At 45.1% G+C, this 25,127-nt stretch overlaps 1 protein-coding gene across 1 annotated transcript; it reads right to left on the reverse strand.

Annotated features, from left to right (window-relative positions):
- Window positions 1-4,930: 4,930 nt before the first annotated feature.
- On the reverse strand, window positions 4,931-8,123 carry LOC147610673 (uncharacterized). Its single transcript, XM_086786601.1, has 8 exons — window positions 7,974-8,123; window positions 7,458-7,913; window positions 7,270-7,406; window positions 6,411-7,128; window positions 5,525-5,855; window positions 5,318-5,422; window positions 5,130-5,209; window positions 4,931-5,008 (listed from the first exon to the last, which is right to left on the reverse strand). Exons 1-8 carry the CDS (start codon window positions 8,121-8,123, stop codon window positions 4,931-4,933), a joined length of 2,055 nt encoding a protein of 684 aa, XP_086642727.1.
- Between the last annotated feature and the right edge of the window lie 17,004 nt (window positions 8,124-25,127).

The raw sequence follows: 25,127 nt of genomic DNA on the forward strand, positions 1-25,127 counted from the left end.
GCATATTCCCAGTTCACAGTGTGAAAGATTCTTGAATCTATGGATGGTTCATTCTCCATTTTAGCTTTTCCCTTGTCGGCAACTCTTTTAGCTTTGACCTAACGCTCGATCAATCGTTGTTGACCTCGCAAAGTGGCCTCTGTTTCAAGTTGGCGAGCTAATTGGAGAGTTCTCTCAATTTGTTGTAATTCCTCATGAGTCATGCCATTGAGGGCGAGCTCTATTTCTTCATTGTCAGCATCGGGTGTGGTATGCCAACTTCAATGTGTGGAATCCCTCGTTAGCGAAGTATGAACTGACCTCTTCCTCGGTGGGAGGATCGGTAGGGGCATTGGTATTTGTGTTGCCTAGGCCGATGAAATTAGAGAACCTATCCAACACACTTGCACTATTGCTAGAAGCCTCGACTCTCGGGTCATTTCCTTCTTCGTAAGCACTCATAGTGTCACTAGAAAATGAAGATTTGCTAAAGATTCGGCAAAGGCTGGTAATTGCACTAGAGCGAGACTCTACAGAGGGGCCTGTGCCAAGGCTAGGAAGGGATCGCGGATCGTTTGAACCACTTTCTTCAGGCGGTTGAATGATACGTACGGATCTCAAGTTCATAGGCCTCTAACTACAATCATGGATTGGATTCAGCTCGTGTGTTTTCCAAGAGAGGGGTTTTCTTGGGTAGGGGTGGTTGCACAGGACAAAATGGGAGTATTTTCTAGACAGTTTTCTATAATGCAAGCAACTGGTTTGTAAGCAATATAGGGTGCACGAGCTCCAACTCCAATTAGAACAGATTTGGCTTCTATCTATGGTAGTTGCAAGGTTGAAAATACAGCTAGTGAATCCTATTGAGACTAGAAGAGGTGGGCCTTGTGCGTGAAGTGGGTTGCACTCACACTTACACTGCCCGTGTTCCTCGCAAAATTCACTACACACAAGATTGGAATTAGGATATGAGGGTTTCTTACTGACCTTCTTCTTCTTGGCCTTGGGCTGGGGGAGGCGGGATAGGATTAGGTGCATCTAAGACCGTTACGGTTGTTGGAAAGGGTTTCTACGGGCTATCTGACACACAATTCTCCCTCGGCGTCTATAACCTACATACACATAGGAATCCCAACACCAGTGTGCATGGATTTACCTTTGTTCAATGGATATCAAGACGCTATGAGAGATTTTGGGTACATGATAAAGTGTGGAGTGACGTTGAAGGTGAAGGGGTCTGCACTCACACAAACACTGTTGATGCTTGTTACAACAAACCCTACACATAAGTCTCAATTTTTTTCCCTTTTTGCATGTTTTCTTGGGGTTCACGTTTCAGGTGTCCTTTTTGGGTGTGATCACAAATACCTTAAAGTGTCAGATTTTCTACGTTTTGTTCAATGTTCCATGTGCTAGGGATCTTGTCTTGACGACTGAGGGGATAGCAGAGTGTCTAGGGGGATGTTTAGATCCAGAGCAGTGGTTGGCCTCTCTCGATAACTCTTGTGAGCTGTGATTAACAAGAGCTTACCACAATATTCACCGAAGGGAGTATCGACACACTATACGTATGAATCCCAACACCAACGGGCGTGGATTTGCTTTTGTTCAATTGCTGATAGAACACTTTGAGTTTGATTAGGTGGGTGAGAAGGGATAGATGGGTAGATATGTTGAAAGTGTAGAGGTCTACACTCACACAAACACTGCTGGTGTTTTTTACACTTAACCCTACACATGAGAGATAAGTTCTATCCCAATCCCATTGCTGGTTTTTGTTTTCTTTTGAGTTTTTATGGATGCTTTTATATGTTTTGCAGGGTTTTTTTGATGTTTTTTGGTTTTTTGACAAGGTTTTTCTATATATGTTTTTGGGATATTTGCTTTTTTTACGAATGAACATGAAAGAGAAAAACAAAAGCAAATTGCAAAGGGGGCTATGCACACCTTGATTCAACGGTTGATGTTGTCGTGCGTCCAACTGCAAGATCAGAATGCTTGCCTGCATCCACAGAGGATTAAATGTGTGTACTGCCATCTTTTAGGATATTGGACAAGTGCTTAACTAGGTGCGCATGTGGGAATGTGTACAAAAAAGTAATAACAGTATATACATACACATATATACATACACACCACTTAACAATGGAGGGGCCTCTTTTACACAAAACCGGTCAAAAATTTGTCTAGCATGCAAACATAGCCTTTGAATGTCAATTAGGATCCGACTCAGGGCCTAGTCGGTAATTGATAAGGTTCAAGAGTCTAGGCCTTGAATTACTGAGAGGGCTAGCCCGGTACGACTTGATTCTTGCGAGTAAATCTCTTTTCTTGTCAAATACACCTTTCAGCACGTGAACCCAAGCTAATGATAGCCGATTGGATGCAAAGTAATCTAGATATGTTGAATTAGCCAAGGCTCACTAACACATCCAATCTTGGTGGGTTCCTGTCTTGTTAAGACAATCAATTAGGCCTTATAATCAGAAAACCAATTTTGTGCGTGAACCTGACCTTAAAGCCTCGGAATTAGTCAAATCTTGTTCTACTCGTCGAAGACAATGTGATAACTCTTCCTAAGAAGTTTGGTTTGCAACCGAGTCGGTTTGGTCGGTCGTTTGGGTCTTACTGATGAAATATCAGTTTCGCATGTGAACGTGACCTCACTTGACTTGATTTAGTAAAGAGTGTTATCACTATGTAGAACTATATATGGCGAAGGGGCTCAATTAATTTGGGCTCATTTCGGGCTCATCGGGCCGTCTGTTAGAGGCCTCGTGTCTAGAAGCTTGTTTTGCACGTGAATGTAGTCTAAATTGCTCGGATTGAACTAAGCTTGGTTTTGCTTGTGCAAAGCAGCCCAAGGATGCCTCGTTTTAGCTTTGGTCCAAAACCGAGTTCGTTTGGTCATGGTTGTTAGCCTCTATGCTAAAAGGACTCTTTTACGTGTGAATTGGTAAATTCTTAGTTCAGCCTATGGAGTTCAGTGTAATGAACGCTCGTTTTAAATTTGGTTCAATTCCGATCCCGTTTGGTCGGGTTCCCACGGGAACAAGCAATTTTTATCAAAATTCACTGCACAGCACGTGAATGCCCTCTAAATTTTGATTTTTAGCCAAGTGATGGCTTGCCGGTATGCTCATAGGTAGGCCGGATAGGTGTGTGAAATTTGTTTCAATCCGACACTATTTGGACGGGTTCACGCGGTTACGGAAAATTTACCCTTTTTTGTTACTTTTTTAAGCTCCAAGTGTGTGCGGGGGTGCACGTGTGCACTTTTTGTTCTCGTGGACAGTGTAGCCGGAGGGTAGTAATGCCCGGGTATGCTTACACAGGCCTAGGTATGCCTACGGCCTCCAAACTGCGTGTATGTGCCTCATTTATTTATGCATGTAGGGGGGGGGCGGGGATCCATGTGTGTGTGCGAGGGTGCTTGCTTTTAATGCATGCGGGTGTGTGTGTGTGTGTGCGCGGATGTGTATGTGCGCGTGTGCATGTGTAGGCATATGCGTGTGGACAACGTACGCCCTTTTTTTTGGTTTATTATTATTTTAATTTTTTTGTGATTAAAATTAATTAATTAATTAATTAAATGTGCGTGTGTGCATGCCCTTAAGTGCATGCATGTGCGTGAAAATGAGAGAAAAAAGAAGGGGGTTTTGGGGGGGGGGACGTACCTTGTGTGTGCGCTTGCGGATTCCGAGCAGGTGTCCTTGCGGGTACGTGTGTTTCGGCCGAGAGGGGGGGCGGGTGTCGGCTCTCGGGTGTGGGGGCGGGTGTCCGCTCTTTGCTCCGAAGGGGGTCTGCGGCGTGGGGGTGCGAGAGAGTGTGCGGAAGAGTGGGGGAGGGTCTCTCTTTTTAAAGCTTTAGAAAAAAGCTTGCTTGAAAGCTTTATTAAAAGCTTAACTAAAAGCTTATTTTAGAAGCTTATATTGAAAGCTTTAACTAAAAGCTTTAACCAAAAGCTTATTTTAAAGCTTATATTGAAAGCTTTAACTAAAAGCTTTAACCAAAAGCTTTGACGGACGGGGAGAGAGAATAGAAGAAGAAAAGGAGAAGAAAGAGAAGGAGGAAAGAGAGAAAGAGGAGAGAGGTCGTTGTTGACGTGGCAGAATTCAACATGTGGCGGTGGTGTATCAGCTGATTGGGCATGGGCTCCTAACACGTGGTGGTGGGATCTGCTGACAAGGCGAGGGCTCCTGACATGTGGCGGCCGGATCTGTTGACTGGGCACGGGGTGACGTGACGGGGGGCACGCTGAGCTAGCGGATCGCGGTGACGTGGTAGGGGCGCACGCTGACTAGGCGGACCGGAGGTGAGGTGGCAGAAGATGGGTGAGCTGGCGGGGGGCGGGCCTGCCACGTGTCAGTTGGGGGGGTGGGGGGGGGAGGTTCACACTGGGGAGGAGGGGGTGTGAGAGGGGGGAGGTTCACACTGGGGAGGGGGGAGCGTGGGAGAGAAGGCTCACACGGGAGGAGGGGGTGTGAGAGGGGAGTGTGAGGGAGGAGAGAGAGGGGAGATCCGAGAGAGGGTTAGGAGGGGTTTGTGTGAGAGAGGGGAGAGGGGGTTAGAGGAGAGGGGTGTAAAGAGAAAGACAAGGAGAGAGCTAGAGCTCTTGCAAGCACACACACACACTCTCACAAGAGTACACAAGGAAGGAGGCTGAAATCTTCTTCTTCTTCTTCACCACTACAAAGTGATAAGCAAGGTCTACTCAACATAAAGAGAGTACAACATAAATAGAGTGTATGTACAACGGTCAATGTAAAACCGCTAGTGAGTGAGTTGGCAAGATAAGAGTGCCATCACTCTCAGTAGGTAGACCCGTCGGTGAAGTCCACAGCTGTAGTATCACTGGCGTGGGGAATCAGCCAGGAGAACCACGTGTAGAGCTTGATATCTCAACACTCCCCCTCAAGCTCAATGCCATCTCCCGTACTCCAAGCATCGCTCAAAATTGCCGCAGCTTCTCTGCTCCAAGGGCCTTCGTGAAGATGTCTGCAACCTGCTCATCTGTCATAAGTGAGGTCTATGTCACCAGCCAAGACCCTCTCCCTGACAAAATGGTAGTGCACCTCAATGTGCTTCGTCCTCGCATGGAACACTGGGTTCCGTGCGTTGTCACAATAAATGACAACCGGTGCCTGTACCTGTATCCCCAAATCACCAAGTAGCATCTCCAACCATGCTACCTCACATGCCGCCACCGCAGCACCCCTGTACTCTGCCTCTGTACTCGATAAAGCAACCGTGGGCTACTTTTTGCTGCTCCAAGTGATAGCAGCACTCCCAAGTGAGAACATGAAGCCGCTGGTAGATCGTCGATCACTCACACTACCAGCCCAATCTGCATCTGTGTACCCATAAAGCTGCAACTCACTGCCAGCCTCATAAAAGAGTGCATAATCCAAAGTAGCACTCACATAACGCAATGTGCGCCTCACTGCATCCAAGTGTGGCTTCCTTGGAAGCTGCATAAACTGACTCTCCAAGCCAACCGTGTAACTCAAATCCGGCCGCGAGATAGTCAAGTAGATCAAGCTACCCACAATCTTTCGATACATGGTAACATCCTCAAGCACTTGACCCTCATCAGCCCTCAACTTCAAATTCTGATCTAAAGGCATAGAAATAGGCTTACAATCAGCCATACCACATTTGGATAGCATATCCAATGCATATTGCCTCTGTGACAGCCATATGCCTTCTTTCGTGCGTACTATCTCAATGCCCAAGAAGTACCGCAGCTCTCCCAAATCCTTCATGTCAAACTCCTGCTTCAAGAGAGTCTTTACATGCTCTATCTTAGCCACATTATCACCTCCAACAATCAAGTCATCCACATAAATGCATATGATGACAATTCCATTCTCATTCTTGCGCACATACAACGAGTGATCCGCATCAGCCATATGAAAACCAATGGAGACTAAGCATGCTACAATTCTTGCATGCCATGCTCTAGGCGCTTGCTTCAGCCCATACAAAGCTTTCTTAAGCTTACATACATACATGGGATGCCTCACATCCTCATATCCCTGTGGCTGCTCCATATACACTTCTTCCTGCAAGTCACCATGCAAGAAGGCATTCTTTACATCCATTTGATGCAACATCCATCCTTTTGACACAGCCACTGCTATAATAGCACGAACGGTAGCCATCTTAGCTACGGGGCTGAAAGTCTCCTCATAATCAATGCCATAAGTTTGCGCATAACCTTTGGCTACCAATCTAGCCTTGTACCTGCTTATGCTGCCATCTGCATTGTGCTACACTTTGTAAACCCACTTGCAGCCAATCACATTCATGTCTTTTGACAAAGGGACCAAATCCCATGTCTCATTTGCATCAAGTGCAGCCATCTCTTCATCCATGGCTTTCTCCCATTTGGCTTCTCCAACAGCCTCATCAAAGCATGTGGGTTCTACATCCTGCACAATCTTTGCCATATATGCGCAATGGCGAGCCACATAGCTATCATACATAAGCCGTTGCACAGGTTTTTTCTCCCTTGTAGACCTTCTCAACCTTTCATGCATGCCTTCCATAGCCTTCTTTACACTTGGTGTCCTCAAAGAGGGTATCCCAAACTCCTCATCAAGGCTATGCTCAGAACCACTTGAGTGACCATCTACATCATCATAACCTGCACTCAAATTTGGCAACCCTGGGGCATCCTCAACCTTTTCTTTTCCCTTTCTTGATACATTTGATGAGCTAGCAGGGCTCTCCCTTTCACGCAACCTGCCACTCCAAGGCTTATCAACAGCACTTGAGCTAGGTGACCCTTGCGGTCCACTCAAAACCTGTGAAGATGGACCTGCATTTTCTGTCACCACATTCTCTTTTACATCAGCCCCAATAACCTGTTTCACTTCAGCATACCAACTTGCCATCTCATCAAAAACAACATCCCTGCTCACCCTCACTTGACGCGTGACAGGGTTGTAACATTTGTACCCTTTTTGCTCAAGAGAGTACCCAATGAAAACACATTTTTCAGCCTTTGGATCAAGCTTGGTTCGCAGCTCATCCGACACATGCACATAAGCAATGCATCTAAACACTTTTAAATGCGACACATCAGGTTTCCTACTAGAAAACTTCTCCTTAGGTGTCACATCATGCACTGCAGCAGTAGGGGTCCTGTACAAAATATATACAGCTGTAGACACAGCTTCAGCCCAATAACAATGAGGCATGTTTTTTTCAGCCATGAGTGCTCTTGCAACTTCTGCAATGTGCCTGTTCTTTCGCTCAGCAACACCATTTTGCTGCGGAGTATACCTGCATGAAAACTGCCTCTGAATTCCATGCTTTTTCAAAAAACTGCTAAACTCATTGGAGAAGTATTCTCCCCCTCCATCTGACCTCAGGCACTGCACATACTTTCCTATCTGCTTTTCAACCATAGCTTTGAAATTCTGAAAGTGAGTAAACACCTCACTTTTCTCCTTCATGAAATACACCCATACCTTGCGAGTATGGTCATCAATGAAAGTGACATGAAACCTGCATCCACCCATAGACGCAGTCTTCGCTGGACCCCATACATCCAAATGTACCACTTCGAGCACATTACTGCTTACATGTTTATCATGCGGAAACGCACCTTTTGCCTGCTTTCCAAGTTGGCATGCTTCACAAATTTTTTGCATATCAGCAACTTTGAACATTGGCAAACCTGTCACAAGTTCTTTGCTTTGCATTGTTTTTAGCCTTTGCACATTTACATGTCCAATCCTTTTATGCCAGATTTCAACATCTGCAACAACACCTGAACCTTGTGCAAACATAGCAGCATTCATCTCGGGCACATTTACATCAAGAGTAAACATTCTGCCCACTTTCTTTCCCTGCGCAACCAGCTTTCCATTCTTCTTGTACTCTTCTACATAGAGTCCATCTGCATTAAATCGTACCTGCAAACCCTGCTCAACCATTTGCCCAACAGAAACCAAGTTCTTTGTTATGTTGGGGACATGAAGTACATCAGCCAAGTACTTCACATTGCCATCCTGTAATGACAATGGCACATTCCCTGTATGTGCAATAGGATGTGCAGTATCATCCCCAGTCTCTACATAGCCAGGATTTTGCAAGGCCTGCAACTCTTTGAACCATTCACCATGGCTGGTCATGTGATTCGAAGCACCTGAATCCACATACCATACATTCTCACAGCTATTTGATACATTTGCAGACATAGTATTCAACATGTGCTGCATCACAAACAGCCTCTCTGAATCATTTGTATTTCTGCTGGTAGACGCATAGTTGTTTTGCTGCCTTCTACCACCCTGATTTCTTGATGGACAGTCACGTTCAAAGTGACCTGTTCCACCACAACCCCAACATTCTCTGTTATCATTTTCAGCATTGTTTCTTTGAAAATTTCTGCGACCTCTCCCCCTGTCTCTGGACTATCCTCGTCCACGCGTGTTTGATCCCTGCTCGTCATTTGACTGCTGCTGATTCTGCTGGTTTTGATTCTGGTTGTTGCGGCCACGGCCACGTCCTTGGCCTGCACCACGCCCTCTACCTCTTCCTCTGTTTGAGTAGAAGGCCTGCTCAGAACTGTTTCTGCCCTGTGAAGACGATGCATCTTCACCAAGATTCTTCTCTTCAATAACCAACAAGGGGATCAAGTCTGAAAACGTGGGAATATTTTCTCGAGTCTGAATAGAGGTCTTGAACTGCTTGTATGCAGGCGTCAAACCTCGCAAGCATACCTCTACCTTGTCGTCATCTTCAACTGTAACTCCAATAGAGGCGAGAGATTCACAGATGCTCTTTATCTTCAGGGTATAATCGTTGATAGACAGGCTCTCCTTCTTGACTGTATTCAAGTCATTTTTCAATTGCAACTTCCTTGCCTTTGTATTTGTGGTATCATAAGATACCAACCTGTCCCATGCCTGTTTGGGTGAAGTGGCATCCTGTATATGCCCAATCATGCTGTCATGTATGCTAACAGACAGCCAATACATCACCTTCCTTGCTCCTTGATTCCATTCTTTGAATGCCTTTACCTGCACAGCACTGGCATTCTCTTCAGGTAACTCTGGTGCATCTTCCTGGTCACCTTCTATGTACTCCCAATAGCCTTTTCCCATCAAGAAGTTGGTCATTCTGAACTTCCAAGCATGGAAGTTGTTCTTATCCAACTTCTCACTGACAATATTGTTAAGACCATCATTGTTTGCCATTTCTGCACAAAATCAGAAACCTGCACAAATAGACTATTTGTCTGCAGCGGTGCCCAAAACACGCAGTATGTCACTGCCAATCACCACAATATGCATACATGTACCAAACAACACCTGCAACACTCTTATGCAGTGTCTGCACTGTCTGTATGCACAAATCTGGTGTCTGCACTCCAAAAATCAGAGACCTGTAGAAACCCGAAAACTCACCCGAGAGCACGCAAACGCACTGTATCTCAAAAACGGAGGCCGAGATGAACCCGAAACACAGTTTCGGCCGCACGCGCGTAGTACAAAGTACTGCGCACCACTCCAAGCTGCACAGACCTGTGAAGACAGCTCCTCAATCTGAGCTTTCTGCCGGCACCTCCCGGGTGACCACCGCCAAGGTGTAGTAGGGCACAAAGGGGAAACCCTAGACCGCTTCCGCCGCTTCTCTTGCTTGCTGCTCACAGCTCCTTAGCCACACCAGGCTCTGATACCATGTAAAGAGAAAGACAAGGAGAGAGCTAGAGCTCTTGCAAGCACACACACACACACACACAAGAGTACACAAGGAAGGAGGCTGAAATTCTTCTTCTTCACCACTACAAAGTGATAAGCAAGGTCTACTCAACATAAAGAGAGTACAACATAAATAGAGTGTATGTACAACGGTCAATGTAAAACCGCTAGTGAGTGAGCTGGCAAGATAAGTGTGCCATCACTCTCGGTAGGTAGACCCGTTGGTGAAGTCCAGCTGTAGTATCACTGGCATGGGGAATCAGCCAGGAGAACCACGTGTAGAGCTTGATATCTCAACAAGGGGAGAGAGAAGGGGTTAGAGGGAGGGTGTGAGGGGAGGGTAGGGAGAGGTAGAGAGGAGGGGAGGGGGGAATAGAGAGAGAAGGGGAGGAGAGGAGGGAGTCTAGTGAGAGGGGGGGAGAGGGGAGAGAGAGGGTTAGGGGGGGTCGCGTGAGAGAGAGGGAGAGGGGAGAGAGAAAGAGGGAGTGGGTGAAGGGGTGTGAGGGAGAAGAGAGAGGGGGAGGAGAGGGAGTCTAGTGGGAGGAGAGTAGAGAGAGATTAGAGAGAGAGAGAGAGAGAGAGAGAGAGAGAGAGAGTGGGAGGGGGTTCTAGGGTGGAGAGAGAGTTAGAGAGAGAGAGAGAGAGAGAGGGGAGATGGGGGTAGATAGGAGAGAGAGAAGGGGGTTCTCGGGTGGTGAAGGGAGTGTAAGGGGAGCCAGTGCGGGGCGGGTAGAGGGGGAGAGAGAGAGAGAGAGAGAGAGAGAGTGGGAGGGAGTTCTCAGGGGTTAGAGAGAGAGTGAGGGGGTAGTTCTAGAGAGAGAGTAAGGGATGCGGGTGCATACGTGGGGAGGTGAGGGCCCGTGGAGAAGGAAAAAAGGAGAGAGAGAGTGAGTGGGTGCGGGTGCGGGTAGAGAGAGAAGGTGAGAGGGAAAGCGGGTACGGGGCGGGTAGAGAGAAAGAGAGGGATCTTGTGGGAGAGGAGAGAAAAAGCGAGAAAAGGAGAGCGTAGAGAGAGAGAGGTGAGGGGCGTGGGTATGTGGGGGGTGAGGGGCCTGCGGAGAGAGAAAGTGTGAGGGGAAGTGGGGTCTAGGGCATGTCTAGAGAGAGAAAGAGAGAGTGTGAGTGGGTGCGGGTAGAGAGAGAAAGTGGAGCGTAGGGGTAGCGTGTGCGGGGCGTGTAAAGAGAGGAAGGAGAGAGGAGAGAGAAAGCGAGAAAAGGAGAGCGTAGAGAGAGAAGGCATGAGGGATCTTGGGGGAGAGGAGAGAGAAAGCGAGAAAAGGAGAGCGTAGAGAGAGAAGGGGTGAGGGGCGTGGGTATGCGGGGGGTGAGGGCCCGCAGAGAGAGAAAGTGCGAGGAAAAGTGGGGTCTAGGGCAGGTCTAGAGAGAGAAAGAGAGAGGGTGAGCGGGTGCAGATAGAGAGAGAAAGTGGAGTATAGGGGTAGCGGGTGCGGGGCGGATAAAGAGAGGAGGGGGAGCCGGGTCTAGGGCAGTTCTAGAGAGAGAAAGAGAGAGTAAGCGGGTACGGGAGAAAAAAATGGGGGAGTGAGGGAGAGGGTAGAGAGAGATAGAAAGGAGTAAGATGTGTGTGTGTGTGTGTGTGTGTGTGTGACCGAGAGAGAGGAGAGTATGTATGATTAGTGAGAGAGTGAAAAGAGGCAATTCTAGAGAGAGAATGGGGGTGCACGTACATGTGTATGTGGGGGGTGAGGGCCCGCGGAGAGGGAGAGAGAGAGAGAGTAAATGGGTGCGCTAGAGAGAGAAAATCGAGGGGGGGAAGAGAGAAAAATAAATAGATGAAAAAAAAAAGATAAAAGAAAATAAAAAATAAAAAAGGAGAATTAAAAATAAAAATAGCAATAGAAAATAAAAATAGAAAATAAAATTAAAAATAGAGAAAGAAATTAGAAATTAGAAATAGAAATAAAAATGGGAATAAATAATAAATAATAAAAATAAAAATAGAAATAGAAATAAAAATAAAAATAGAAATAGAAATAGAAATAAAAATAAAAACTTAGAAATTTAAAAAGAGGTTAAAGAATAAAGTAAAATGTGAAAGAAGAGGAGGAGTGCATGCGTGTGGGTATGTGCACGTGGCGGCGGCGGACCCAGGTGTGTGTGTGTGTGTGTGTGTGTGTGTGTGTGTGTGTGTGGATCCGAAACCGGGGTGCCGCGAGCCGGAACTGGGTGTGTGTGAGAGAGCGGGTGCGGTGCCGATGACGCGGCAGAGCCGGTGATGTGGCAGAGCCAGAACTGGGTGCGTGTGTGTGCGCAGATCCAACACCGGCGCCGATGACATGGCAGAGCCGATGATGTGGTGGAGCCAGAACCGGGTGTGTGTGTGCGCGGATCCAACACCAAGGTGCGATGTCAGAACTGAGAGTGTGGAGAATTAAAAAAATAATAAATAATAAATAAATAAATAATACAAATAAATAATAAATAAATAAATAATACAAATAACAATAGAAAAAAATAGAAAATAGAACAAAAAAATTAGGGAGAAAATACACGCGCGTTCCCTCGTGAGGAGAAGGCGCGGGGCAAGTGTCAGCGGCAAGAAAAGCACTGCAAGCGGGCAGCGAAGCGCCCGGGACGCATACCCGGCGCTACGAGTGGCGCTTGGAGTGGATTTTTCGGCGCTTAACGGTGCCAAAATAAAAAATTAAAAAGAGAAAAATAAAGAGCAGATCACCATGATTATTTTTATTTTCAAATTTTTTGGGGCGAAGGCGTGCGTCCAAATGGACGGCCGGACACGGGTGGGTGACCTTGAGTGTGAAACGGGCGTGTTGGGTATCAATGCGTTCGGTTTGACAAGAAGATTCCTAATCCATCAAAAAAATTCAAAAAATCACCATCATGCACGCGCAATTCATAATTTTTAGCAAGTTCGTGCGTACACGCAAGCGGACGCATAACTTGACCGTATGGGGTCAGATCGCCGAGCTATTTTGTAGGCGTATTCACCTCATATCCTACATCACTCCTACCAATCCTTGACCTTATTGGATTTCCGAATCACCTGTTCCTATGCGGTCTACTCGGGCGCCGACAAAGGCGTCCCGGGAGCCAAAAATGGACGTCCCGGACTCCGATCAAACCCGAATCACGCCGGAATAGGGTGAGATGGTTCAGCCAATATCTACTTACTCTATTTCATGAGTCTATAAAGTTTTATCCCCATTGGATTTTGTTTGAGCGCGTAGAAGTGGATTTTCATTCGCTTTTTTGAAAAAAGTGTCGGATGCGAACGTCTACATACGTAGACGGAGTGCTCCCGCTTGCTTCGTGCGTCAAATTAGGTCCTGATCATCACCTTGCATAGCTTAGGACTAGGACTATGCACCCTAATTAATGCTACTTGAATGGTGACGCTCATTTATGCGCAAGAGCGGATCTAGACATTTGGAGAAAAGCATCAGAAACGGATGCCTACATGCCTAGACGGAGCGCTCCCGCTTGCTTCGAGCATCAAATTAGCCCCTGATCATCACCTCGTGTAGCTAAGGACTAGGACTATGCACCCCAATCGTTGCTACATGAACGGTGATGCTCGTTTGTGCGCAAGAGCGAATCTTCACTCTCTTTTATGTACAAAAAACAGTCCCAAGTATTCCTACGAGCGATTTGGGTACCATCCAACCTCCAACAACGGCGTTGTATGGCATGTAGATAGTCAATTTTGATCTACACAACCTAATTAGACTTCCCCATTAAACAAAAGTGAGTTTGGACACTTCGTTTGACGGGTATGGTCCAATTCAGGTCGTAGTTTATCAAAATTATGCATAAATTTCATATTTGAACCATATACTTACACACACCGTATCTTCATCGTCGTAGGTCCCATCCGCATGATTAGATACTCTAAAATAATGCTACAATCCGTCATGACCCCGGCACTACTCCGAGCGCGCAAGGAGGGCGACGACCTTAGTTCACCACCCAGCCATAGAGGAGAATGGGGATGCCTTCCCCATTTTTGGGTCTTATAGTGTCTAGCCTGTTGTCCACACTGACCCGGCCGCCCGTATACTCCAACATGGGCATTCTCACCCACTGAACCCCGGATGGCCATCTGGTCGATCATCAGCAGTCACCCTAGCATTACAGCCTACGTGACATTACCCCCCCCTTATGAAGAGTTTTCGTCCTCAAAAACAACATGGGAAAATCTCTTGGCAATCGCAGTACGACGTTCCCAAGTTGCCGCTTTCTCGTCTATGTCTGTCCACTTAATTAATACCTCCTGGTACACTTTATGGTGAGTTTGTCTATCGCGATACCCTAGAATCCTCTCCGGTTCATGTGGTATCTTTGGTGGCTCTATCAAGTCTACCAAAATCTCTGGAGATACTAAGTTCTCTAATTCATGTAACGTGGAAGACAGGGTGAGCTTGAGAACTCTCCGGTAACTTAAGCTTGTAGGCTATGTCCCCAATTTTCTTTAGGACTTTAAAGGGACTACAATATCTTGGTGAAAGTTTATTACACTTTCCCGTTTTCATGGTTTCTGACTTCGCAGGAACTTTTAGGAATACAAAGTCACCTTCTGCAAAGGTAACCTTTCTTCATCCTTTATCTGCATAAGTTTTAGCGCGATCTTGTGCGCTGCGAATACTTTCGCATGCAGCTTTAATCATATCATTCATATCTTCAAGAAAGTCCTTGACAGATTGAATTTTCTCCTTCTCTAGGCCTATAGCCATAGGAGATCTCGGCTGGAAACCATACATCAACATGAATGGTGTAAATCCAGCTGCAGAGTGTTTGGAATTATTGTAAGCAAATTCCAAAATGGGCAAGTACTCTTCCAAATTAGATTGCTTCTTACTTACATAAGAATGTAGCATGTCCTCTAGGATTTGGTTAACCCTTTCAGTTTGACCATCAGACTCCGGATGATCTGCTATACTCATACTTAGAGTAGTATCTAGCTTTTTAAAGACTTCCCTCCAAAAGTGACTATTAAGTTTTCTATCTCTATCTGACACTATATCTGCGGGCAGGCCATATAGCTTGTAGAGATGTTCAATAAATACTTTTGCTAGTTTAGGCGTTTTAACCATCTTTTTGGTGGCAATAAACTTTGCCATTTTAGTTAACCTGTCAACTACGACCCACACTGAGTCATTACCTTGACTCGTCTTGGGTAAACCGGTAATAAAATCCATGAAAATGCTTTCCCATTTTCCTTGAGGAATTTCCAAAGGGTGGAATAATCCCCCAACCTTCAGGCGTTCATGCATCATGTACAGATGGGTCATACTGACAATACACAGTAAATGCCCATTCTGCATCTTGCACAACATTTGCGGAATCTGAACCTGTAGAAGCATCCGCAATGGTGGCTGAATTTGACTCTTTCTTCTTTGCCTCTTTCGCCTTTATCTTAGGGCAATTCTTGATGACATGATCATTTGCCTTACAATAGTTGTTTCTGATCTTTTTCTTGCCTTTGTCACCTGTTTTCTCAGACTTATTGCTATTGCTACTACCTGTGGAAGGAGATGCAGTGGTAGGCCTGCTAGAATGAGAAGAAATATTGGAGGTGGCTACTTTGCCACTTCTTCTCTGTTGTGCAGCCACAAATGCTTCATCAACTGCACGTTGCCTAGACCTGTTTTGACTAGACTGCGCCTCTTGTAAGAGCTTGTTCACTAAAGTATCAAACCTAACAGCATCAGGCCTATCCTCAGTAATAAGTCTCCAAGTAGAAGCAAAAGTCTGATACGACTCTGGTAACGCATCAAGAACAGTCTGAACAAGAGAGGTATAATCTCACCTGCAAAAATCAACTGCTCTTTGAGATCTTTGATCTCAGCAAGAAAAACATTCATGTCATCTTCCTCTTGCATAATCTTCGACTCCAGCTCTTTACGCAGGTAAGAGATTTTTGCCTCATTTCGACCTGCATACAAATGAGCAAGAGTATCCCAAGCCTGTTTTGCTATTTTAGCTGAACGAATATATGGGGTGATATTTTGTTTGACAGAAAGTGCAATCAAGGCATGAGCCTGCGCAACTTTACCATCCCAACGCGCCTGTTCAGCAGTGGGTAAAACAACAGCAGCAGCAGCAGCTGAGCTGCTAGAACCTGCAACATCCTCAACAGATCCTGCATCCATAGAACCTGGACGTACATCCAAACCCTGCACAATGTTCCACACTCCTTTTGCAACCAAAACATGCTGCATCATGTATGCCCACAGTGGGTAATTGCTGTCTCCATCCACAATTTGTCTTCAGCAGACAACATGCGAAATACATCATTGCTGTTATCAGCCATGGCCGGTGACTGAAGCTGATGTAAAAGATGCATGTAATGAAGCAAAAATTGAACAAAAAACAACATGTGCTATGTAGCACACTCCTCAATGGACTACGTATGCCTGTTTTGCAGAAAACTACACTGTCAAAATTTCTGCAAAAAATGACGAAAACAGCTGTGCAGACCTTCTGTAGCAGAAACGGAGCCTGAAACGGCCTCAGATAGAGTATAGCAACCTGTAAATGCTTGTGAAAGCTCACCTCAATCGGAGAACGCGAGTCGGAGGGTGCTGGCGACACTGCCCGGGGAGCCGATGCCTGCTCTGATACCAATTGTTGGATTTAGGGTTGCAGAAATGCACACACAAAGCTTGAAGAAGAAGAAGAAGCTCAAGAGCACACAACACAGGAAGTAGTATTACTTAGTGTGTGAGTACAAAGATAAGATAGCCCTAGAATGATGGGCATATATACAATGCATGGGGGAAAAAACCTCCTAACGAGGGAAAAAGTGCCCCGGCGGTCCTAAGTGTGTTCACACACATTACTGCCTATATATAGCAATAGTCCGTGCGCTGCAATTGCTTGAGACAGTCCACCCCCTGCTTCAATATCTCATCATGTACTCCTTCCCCTTCTCAATGTCAACAGCCCCTGCTTCAATACCTCATCATGGACTCCCTTGCCCTTGTCACTGGCTCCAGCCGCAGCACCCCCTGCTTTGATATCTCATCGTGGACTCCCATCCCCTTGTCAATGGCTCCAGCAGCAGCACAGAGAGAGATACATACAGAAAGATAGCCTATTATTAATGCATTCCATTGTATAATATAGCTGTTGTTATGCATATCAAGCAATGCTTGTGCTTTGTAAAGCTCACCATGCTCACGTTAACACAGATGGGGGAGAGAGAGAGAGAGAGAGAGAGAGAGAGAGAGAGAGAGAGAGAGAGAGAGAGAGAATATAAAGTACAAAAAAAATTTAAAAAAAGAAGGAAAGGGGGAGCATGTGCCTGGCACACGCCCCCTTCCCTTCCTTTCACTTTAGACCCGCTTAACTAATTAATTGAATATAATTATTTTAAGAAAGGGTAGAGATAATCACAATGCCCAAAGAAATAGAACTTTGCCAAGGCCTTAGTGTTTGGTTTCATATTTTTACCTTAGGCTTGCAAGGGAAGGGATCTTGGTTTTTTGTGCTTAGATGATGAGAGAAGTTATGGTGATGAAGAGTGGTGATGAGGTCATTTTGAAGTTAAATCCTTCATTCCTTTCTCTTATTTACTCAAAAGAGATCTCCATAATACTATCTTTCTTATATTATGAAAATTTTATTTCTTTTTAAATTACTTGTAGATGCAGGACCTCTTAAAAATTAAAATTTTAGTGTTATTGTTTTTGCAAACTTCCTTCCACACATGTCGGTTTTGCGAGAGTTTTGCCAATCCTAGTGTTATTTTCCCAACTAATTTGGAAAAAAAAATCCTCCTCTTTTTTGGCTGAAAGGAGAGGATTTGTGGATCTAAAAATCAAAATTTGAAAATTTAGTCTATTAGCATTTTAAAGACAAGCTCAAGGACACTGAAGACTAATTTTTAGTGAGCACTATAAATTGGCTCCTATATAGTGTGTGGGAAAATTGTGTTTCACTCTTATTATTGAGCCGGTCAGGATCCAAAATGGCTTTTTGGAGGACATTGTATGAGAACTTGGGGACTCAAATCACTCCTTCTACAGCCTATCACCCTCAAACAGATGGGCAAACGGAGTGCACAAACAAATGGCTCGAAGTGTATTTGAGGCACTATTGTCATGACATGCAAGCATACTCTCTCTCTCAAAACATTTCCTTAAGTGCTCCATGAGTTATCTAACTTTAGGTAATAATCATGGAAAAATGTGAAGCAATATGGCTGGCGATTGAAAGATCTTATTCAAATATATGCCAATGTTGCCAGCTTAGATCCTAGAATTGTGATTGAAACTTTCATGAAGGGGTTACAACCTTATATCCAAATATTAGTTACATCCCAACAACTTGCATAGATTTAGAAGCCGCCATCACCACGGGGACTCAAGTTGAAAATTCTTTTAAATTCACTTTTGATTTTGCTTAACCACCACTGATGGGAAGTATGCATCAACCAGCAAGTTCCTATACCTCCATATCATTACACCATGGGTAGCACCACTCAAATCTTTCCCACCACCACAATCCACTTTCTCATCTCCACCTATCTCTTAAACTTTAACCTCACCATCCCAACCTTTAGCCTTGCCACCTCCACCTCTCAATCCTTCCACTTTCTCATCTCCACCTATCTCTTAAACTTTAACCTCACCATCCCAACCTTTAGCCTTGCCACCTCCACCTCTCAATCCTTCCTCATGGCCCACTACATCACAAGCTCTACCAAGTACTTCTCAATATGTGATAGTGCCACCATTAGCCTCACAATACATACCACCATCACCATAAACCCCACAAATAGTCCAAGTATCCTCTCAAGATGGGTGCGAATCTAGTGCCTCTAACACTAATGATTTAAAAGATATGTTCACAAACTACATGAACTAATTGAATGAAAACATCAAATCTATTACTTTATGTCACGTAGGCTGTAACGCCTATGACCGACGGCGGCAGACCGGATGGCTATATCCGGGGTTCAGTGGGAGAGGACGCCCATGCGGAGTCATGGGCGACTAGGCTAGTGTGGACGGCAGGCCACACACTATATAGCCTGGGGGATGAGGGGCAATCCTCATTCTTCCTCTATGGCTGGGTGGTGAGCCAGAGGCTGTCCCCTCTCGTGGTTAGTGGCGTTACGGATATGTAACACTGGTATCAGAGCGTGGTTCGATGGGATTGTCAGAGCCCGCACATGACCGGGGGACCGGAGCCCACTCGATTGTTTTCGACCATTCGAGTCCTTATCCTTATCTCGAATGGAGGGTGTGGAGGGGACGGCCTCTGGCTCACCACCCAGCCATAGAGGAAGAATGAGGATTGCCCCTCATCCCCCAGGCTATATAGTGTGTGGCCTGTCGTCCACACTAGCCTGGCCGCCCATGACTCCGCATGGGCGTCCTCTCCCACTGAACCCCGGATATAGCCATCCGGTCTGCCGTCGGTCTCACAGGCGTTACAGCCTACGTGACAAATCCACACGGCCGTCGCGTCGTGTGGCCGTAGTGCCCGTTTTCCATGAAAGAGACCCATCGCATATGGCCGTAGCGCCGCGTGCTAAGAGAGAGACAAATCCCACGGCCGTAGTGCCGAGTCCTTCGAGAGAGAGCCGTTCTATGGCCGTTGTACCTAGTGAACATGTCTATGGCCATAGCGCCGCGAGGGTAGCACTATGGTGATCACATATTTGGTTCAGAGAGACTAAATTTAAGCTGAGCATAGACTTAGTATTAACCATCACAGTCACGTAGTTTGGCTATAGTGTAAATCTAAAACTGCGGTGTGTTTTACTTGGGCTAAGAGGACCGGCAATGGCGTCAGTTGTGCCCAAATTAGACGAAGTGCTTATCACACGAGAAATCAAGGTAAGCCTAATTGAGCCGTAGTGCTCATAACCCTTCACAATCTTTTAACAGTTGCTAGAAGATTGTGATAAACTTTGACAAATGAGAACCATGTACAAGCGTAGTCTTGATGTGGTTATGCCTTGTGTCCAAACAAGTTGCTTACTGTTTGTAGCAACAAGAGAGCCTTGGCCCGTGGAGGCAAGCTGGCCCTTGGTGTAGTAACAAAATAGTGTCACTACTTGGGCCTAGGAGTAGTGACTAATTTGATTTAGTCACGTACATTGCATGGTAAAAGTAATCCCTAAGGTGTGTATTACTTGGGATAAAGGGGCTCGTAGTGCTGCTAGCAGTACTCAATTGAATGGTTTATCTAGGAGTACTAATCTGAGGGATTAGCATACGCCTAGATAATAAAGCAAATTTAGGAATAAATCTGAAGGGGTATAGTCTTGAGATGTAATGCTCAATGCCCTTATAGAAGTTGATCGACGAAGAGAACTGTTCTTAAACTTATTAGCACGGTTTTCTCTTCTTTTTATTGCCATGCGTCGACATCCCACTGCTCGAGAGTTTGTGGTGATCTTTCGAGGGGGGAAAGAGCCTTTTTATATGTTACATCAATTGGTTTGGTGGTAATTTGATGGTATGGGACATCAAATTCTCACGGAATCGATTGTAGTCTTGGTGGAATGGGACGCCAAGACTTGTGCATGTAACTTGACTCTTTGGCAGGGAGTTGGCAGGTCTGTATGTACACTTGTCTGTAGTGATAAAGTGTGCAAGATAAAATTTGAACTTTGAAAATTACCAAATATAGCCATAAGATGGGATAAAACCCAGTTACAGAGTTCGGAGAAGCTCTAGGTAGCAAGACCATGATGGTGTACTAGTGCTAACAGAGTGATTTAGTTTCGGAGTGATCTAAATCTAGAGGTTAGCAGTAAGACTAGTTGGTTGGACAGTTTCATGCATGGGGGACGCCCTATAACATTTTGCAAGCGTAGTCTTGCCTATGTTCAACATAAGTGTGCGATTGTGAAGCACATTTTAGTTGCTACCATATGAATTTGGGAAATATATTACTTTCCTACATAAGCAATTGTAATATTGCATGACAGGCTATTTTGCTTACAAAGTTCATGTGCATGTAAACCCTATAAGTCGTAAGACCCCTTGGGAATGAGTGGAGCATTCCATGGATTTAATAAGGTTTTACATGGCAATAGTGAGTAGTATCTCACTCTAGATGATCCTGGTTGTTGTTAGTATCGGATCCGACATATGTAGTGTATATAAACTCAGGCTAAGTTAGGATAGAAGGCTAATCCGGAGAGCTTAGTGGTAAATCCTACTGTATCTGGTGAGTTTTGACTTAACCGGAGTGTTAAGAAGTAGACTTTGAGTTTACTTCTTAACACTCCGGCATTGTGATTATCTCTACCCTTTCTTAAAATAATTATATTCAATTAATTAGTTAAGCGGGTCTAAAGTGAAAGGAAGGGAAGGGGGCGTGTGCCAGGCACATGCTCCCCCTTTCCTTCTTTTTTTAAATTTTTTTTGTACTTTATATTCTCTCTCTCTCTCTCTCTCTCTCTCTCTCTCTCTCTCTCCCCCCATCTGTGTTAACGTGAGCATGGTGAGCTTTACAAAGCACAAGCATTGCTTGATATGCATAACAACAGCTATATTATACAATGGAATGCATTAATAATAGGCTATCTTTCTGTATGTATCTCTCTCTGTGCTGCTGCTGGAGCCATTGACAAGGGGATGGGAGTCCACGATGAGATATCAAAGCAGGGGGTGCTGCGGCTGGAGCCAGTGACAAGGGCAAGGGAGTCCATGATGAGGTATTGAAGCAGGGGCTGTTGACATTGAGAAGGGGAAGGAGTACATGATGAGATATTGAAGCAGGGGGTGGACTGTCTCAAGCAATTGCAGCGCACGGACTATTGCTATATATAGGCAGTAATGTGTGTGAACACACTTAGGACCGCCGGGGCACTTTTTCCCTCGTTAGGAGGTTTTTTCCCCCATGCATTGTATATATGCCCATCATTCTAGGGCTATCTTATCTTTGTACTCACACACTAAGTAATACTACTTCCTGTGTTGTGTGCTCTTGAGCTTCTTCTTCTTCTTCAAGCTTTGTGTGTGCATTTCTGCAACCCTAAATCCAACAATTGGTATCAGAGCAGGCATCGGCTCCCCGGGCAGTGTCGCCAGCACCCTCCGACTCGCGTTCTCCGATTGAGGTGAGCTTTCACAAGCATTTACAGGTTGCTATACTCTATCTGAGGCCGTTTCAGGCTCCGTTTCTGCTACAGAAGGTCTGCACAGCTGTTTTCGTCATTTTTTGCAGAAATTTTGACAGTGTAGTTTTCTGCAAAACAGGCATACGTAGTCCATTGAGGAGTGTGCTACATAGCACATGTTGTTTTTTGTTCAATTTTTGCTTCATTACATGCATCTTTTACATCAGCTTCAGTCACCGGCCATGGCTGATAACAGCAATGATGTATTTCGCATGTTGTCTGTTGAAGACAAATTGTGGATGGAGACAGCAATTACCCACTGTGGGCATACATGATGCAGCATGTTTTGGTTGCAAAAGGAGTGTGGAACATTGTGCAGGGTTTGGATGTACGTCCAGGTTCTATGGATGCAGGATCTGTTGAGGATGTTGCAGGTTCTAGCAGCTCAGCTGCTGCTGCTGCTGTTGTTTTACCCACTGCTGAACAGGCGCGTTGGGATGGTAAAGTTGCGCAGGCTCATGCCTTGATTGCACTTTCTGTCAAACAAAATATCACCCCATATATTCGTTCAGCTAAAATAGCAAAACAGGCTTGGGATACTCTTGCTCATTTGTATGCAGGTCGAAATGAGGCAAAAATCTCTTACCTGCGTAAAGAGCTGGAGTCGAAGATTATGCAAGAGGAAGATGACATGAATGTTTTTCTTGCTGAGATCAAAGATCTCAAAGAGCAGTTGATTTTTGCAGGTGAGATTATACCTCTCTTGTTCAGACTGTTCTTGATGCGTTACCAGAGTCGTATCAGACTTTTGCTTCTACTTGGAGACTTATTACTGAGGATAGGCCTGATGCTGTTAGGTTTGATACTTTAGTGAACAAGCTCTTACAAGAGGCGCAGTCTAGTCAAAACAGGTCTAGGCAACGTGCAGTTGATGAAGCATTTGTGGCTGCACAACAGAGAAGAAGTGGCAAAGTAGCCACCTCCAATATTTCTTCTCATTCTAGCAGGCCTACCACTGCATCTCCTTCCACAGGTAGTAGCAATAGCAATAAGTCTGAGAAAACAGGTGACAAAGGCAAGAAAAAGATCAGAAACAACTATTGTAAGGCAAATGATCATGTCATCAAGAATTGCCCTAAGATAAAGGCGAAAGAGGCAAAGAAGAAAGAGTCAAATTCAGCCACCATTGCGGATGCTTCTACAGGTTCAGATTCCGCAAATGTTGTGCAAGATGCAGAATGGGCATTTACTGTGTATTGTCAGTATGACCCATCTGTACATGATGCATGAACGCCTGAAGGTTGGGGGATTATTCCACCCTTTGGAAATTCCTCAAGGAAAATGGGAAAGCATTTTCATGGATTTTATTACCGGTTTACCCAAGACGAGTCAAGGTAATGACTCAGTGTGGGTCGTAGTTGACAGGTTAACTAAAATGGCAAAGTTTATTGCCACCAAAAAGATGGTTAAAACGCCTAAACTAGCAAAAGTATTTATTGAACATCTCTACAAGCTATATGGCCTGCCCGCAGATATAGTGTCAGATAGAGATAGAAAACTTAATAGTCACTTTTGGAGGGAAGTCTTTAAAAAGCTAGATACTACTCTAAGTATGAGTATAGCAGATCATCCGGAGTCTGATGGTCAAACTGAAAGGGTTAACCAAATCCTAGAGGACATGCTACATTCTTATGTAAGTAAGAAGCAATCTAATTTGGAAGAGTACTTGCCCATTTTGGAATTTGCTTACAATAATTCCAAACACTCTGCAGCTGGATTTACACCATTCATGTTGATGTATGGTTTCCAGCCGAGATCTCCTATGGCTATAGGCCTAGAGAAGGAGAAAATTCAATCTGTCAAGGACTTTCTTGAAGATATGAATGATATGATTAAAGCTGCATGCGAAAGTATTCGCAGCGCACAAGATCGCGCTAAAACTTATGCAGATAAAGGATGAAGAAAGGTTACCTTTGCAGAAGGTGACTTTGTATTCCTAAAAGTTCCTGCGAAGTCAGAAACCATGAAAACGGGAAAGTGTAATAAACTTTCACCAAGATATTGTAGTCCCTTTAAAGTCCTAAAGAAAATTGGGGACATAGCCTACAAGCTTAAGTTACCAGAGAGTTCTCAAGCTCACCCTGTCTTCCACGTTACATGAATTAGAGAACTTAGTATCTCCAGAGATTTTGGTAGACTTGATAGAGCCACCAAAGATACCACATGAACCGGAGAGGATTCTAGGGTATCGCGATAGACAAACTCACCATAAAGTGTACCAGGAGGTATTAATTAAGTGGACAGACATAGACGAGAAAGCGGCAACTTGGGAACGTCGTACTGCGATTGCCAAGAGATTTTCCCATGTTGTTTTTGAGGACGAAAACTCTTCATAAGGGGGGGGTAATGTCACGTAGGCTGTAATGCTAGGGTGACTGCTGATGATCGACCAGATGGCCATCCGGGGTTCAGTGGGTGAGAATGCCCATGTTGGAGTATACGGGCGGCCGGGTCAGTGTGGACAACAGGCTAGACACTATAAGACCCAAAAATGGGGAAGGCATCCCCATTCTCCTCTATGGCTGGGTGGTGAACTAAGGTCGTCGCCCTCCTTGCGCGCTCGGAGTAGTGCCGGGGTCATGACGGATTGTAGCATTATTTTAGAGTATCTAATCATGCGGATGGGACCTACGACGATGAAGATACGGTGTGTGTAAGTATATGGTTCAAATATGAAATTTATGCATAATTTTGATAAACTACGACCTGAATTGGACCATACCCGTCAAACGAAGTGTCCAAACTCACTTTTGTTTAATGGGGAAGTCTAATTAGGTTGTGTAGATCAAAATTGACTATCTACATGCCATACAACGCCGTTGTTGGAGGTTGGATGGTACCCAAATCGCTCGTAGGAATACTTGGGACTGTTTTTTGTACATAAAAGAGAGTGAAGATTCGCTCTTGCGCACAAACGAGCATCACCGTTCATGTAGCAACGATTGGGGTGCATAGTCCTAGTCCTTAGCTACACGAGGTGATGATCAGGGGCTAATTTGATGCTCGAAGCAAGCGGGAGCGCTCCGTCTAGGCATGTAGGCATCCGTTTCTGATGCTTTTCTCCAAATGTCTAGATCCGCTCTTGCGCATAAATGAGCGTCACCATTCAAGTAGCATTAATTAGGGTGCATAGTCCTAGTCCTAAGCTATGCAAGGTGATGATCAGGACCTAATTTGACGCACGAAGCAAGCGGGAGCACTCCGTCTACGTATGTAGACGTTCGCATCCGACACTTTTTTCAAAAAAGCGAATGAAAATCCACTTCTACGCGCTCAAACAAAATCCAATGGGGATAAAACTTTATAGA

The sequence above is a fragment of the Cibotium barometz genome, chromosome 49, assembly GCF_041138505.1.
Source record: "Cibotium barometz isolate CiBa-2024 chromosome 49, ASM4113850v1, whole genome shotgun sequence".
Taxonomy (NCBI): Eukaryota; Viridiplantae; Streptophyta; class Polypodiopsida; order Cyatheales; family Cibotiaceae; genus Cibotium; species Cibotium barometz.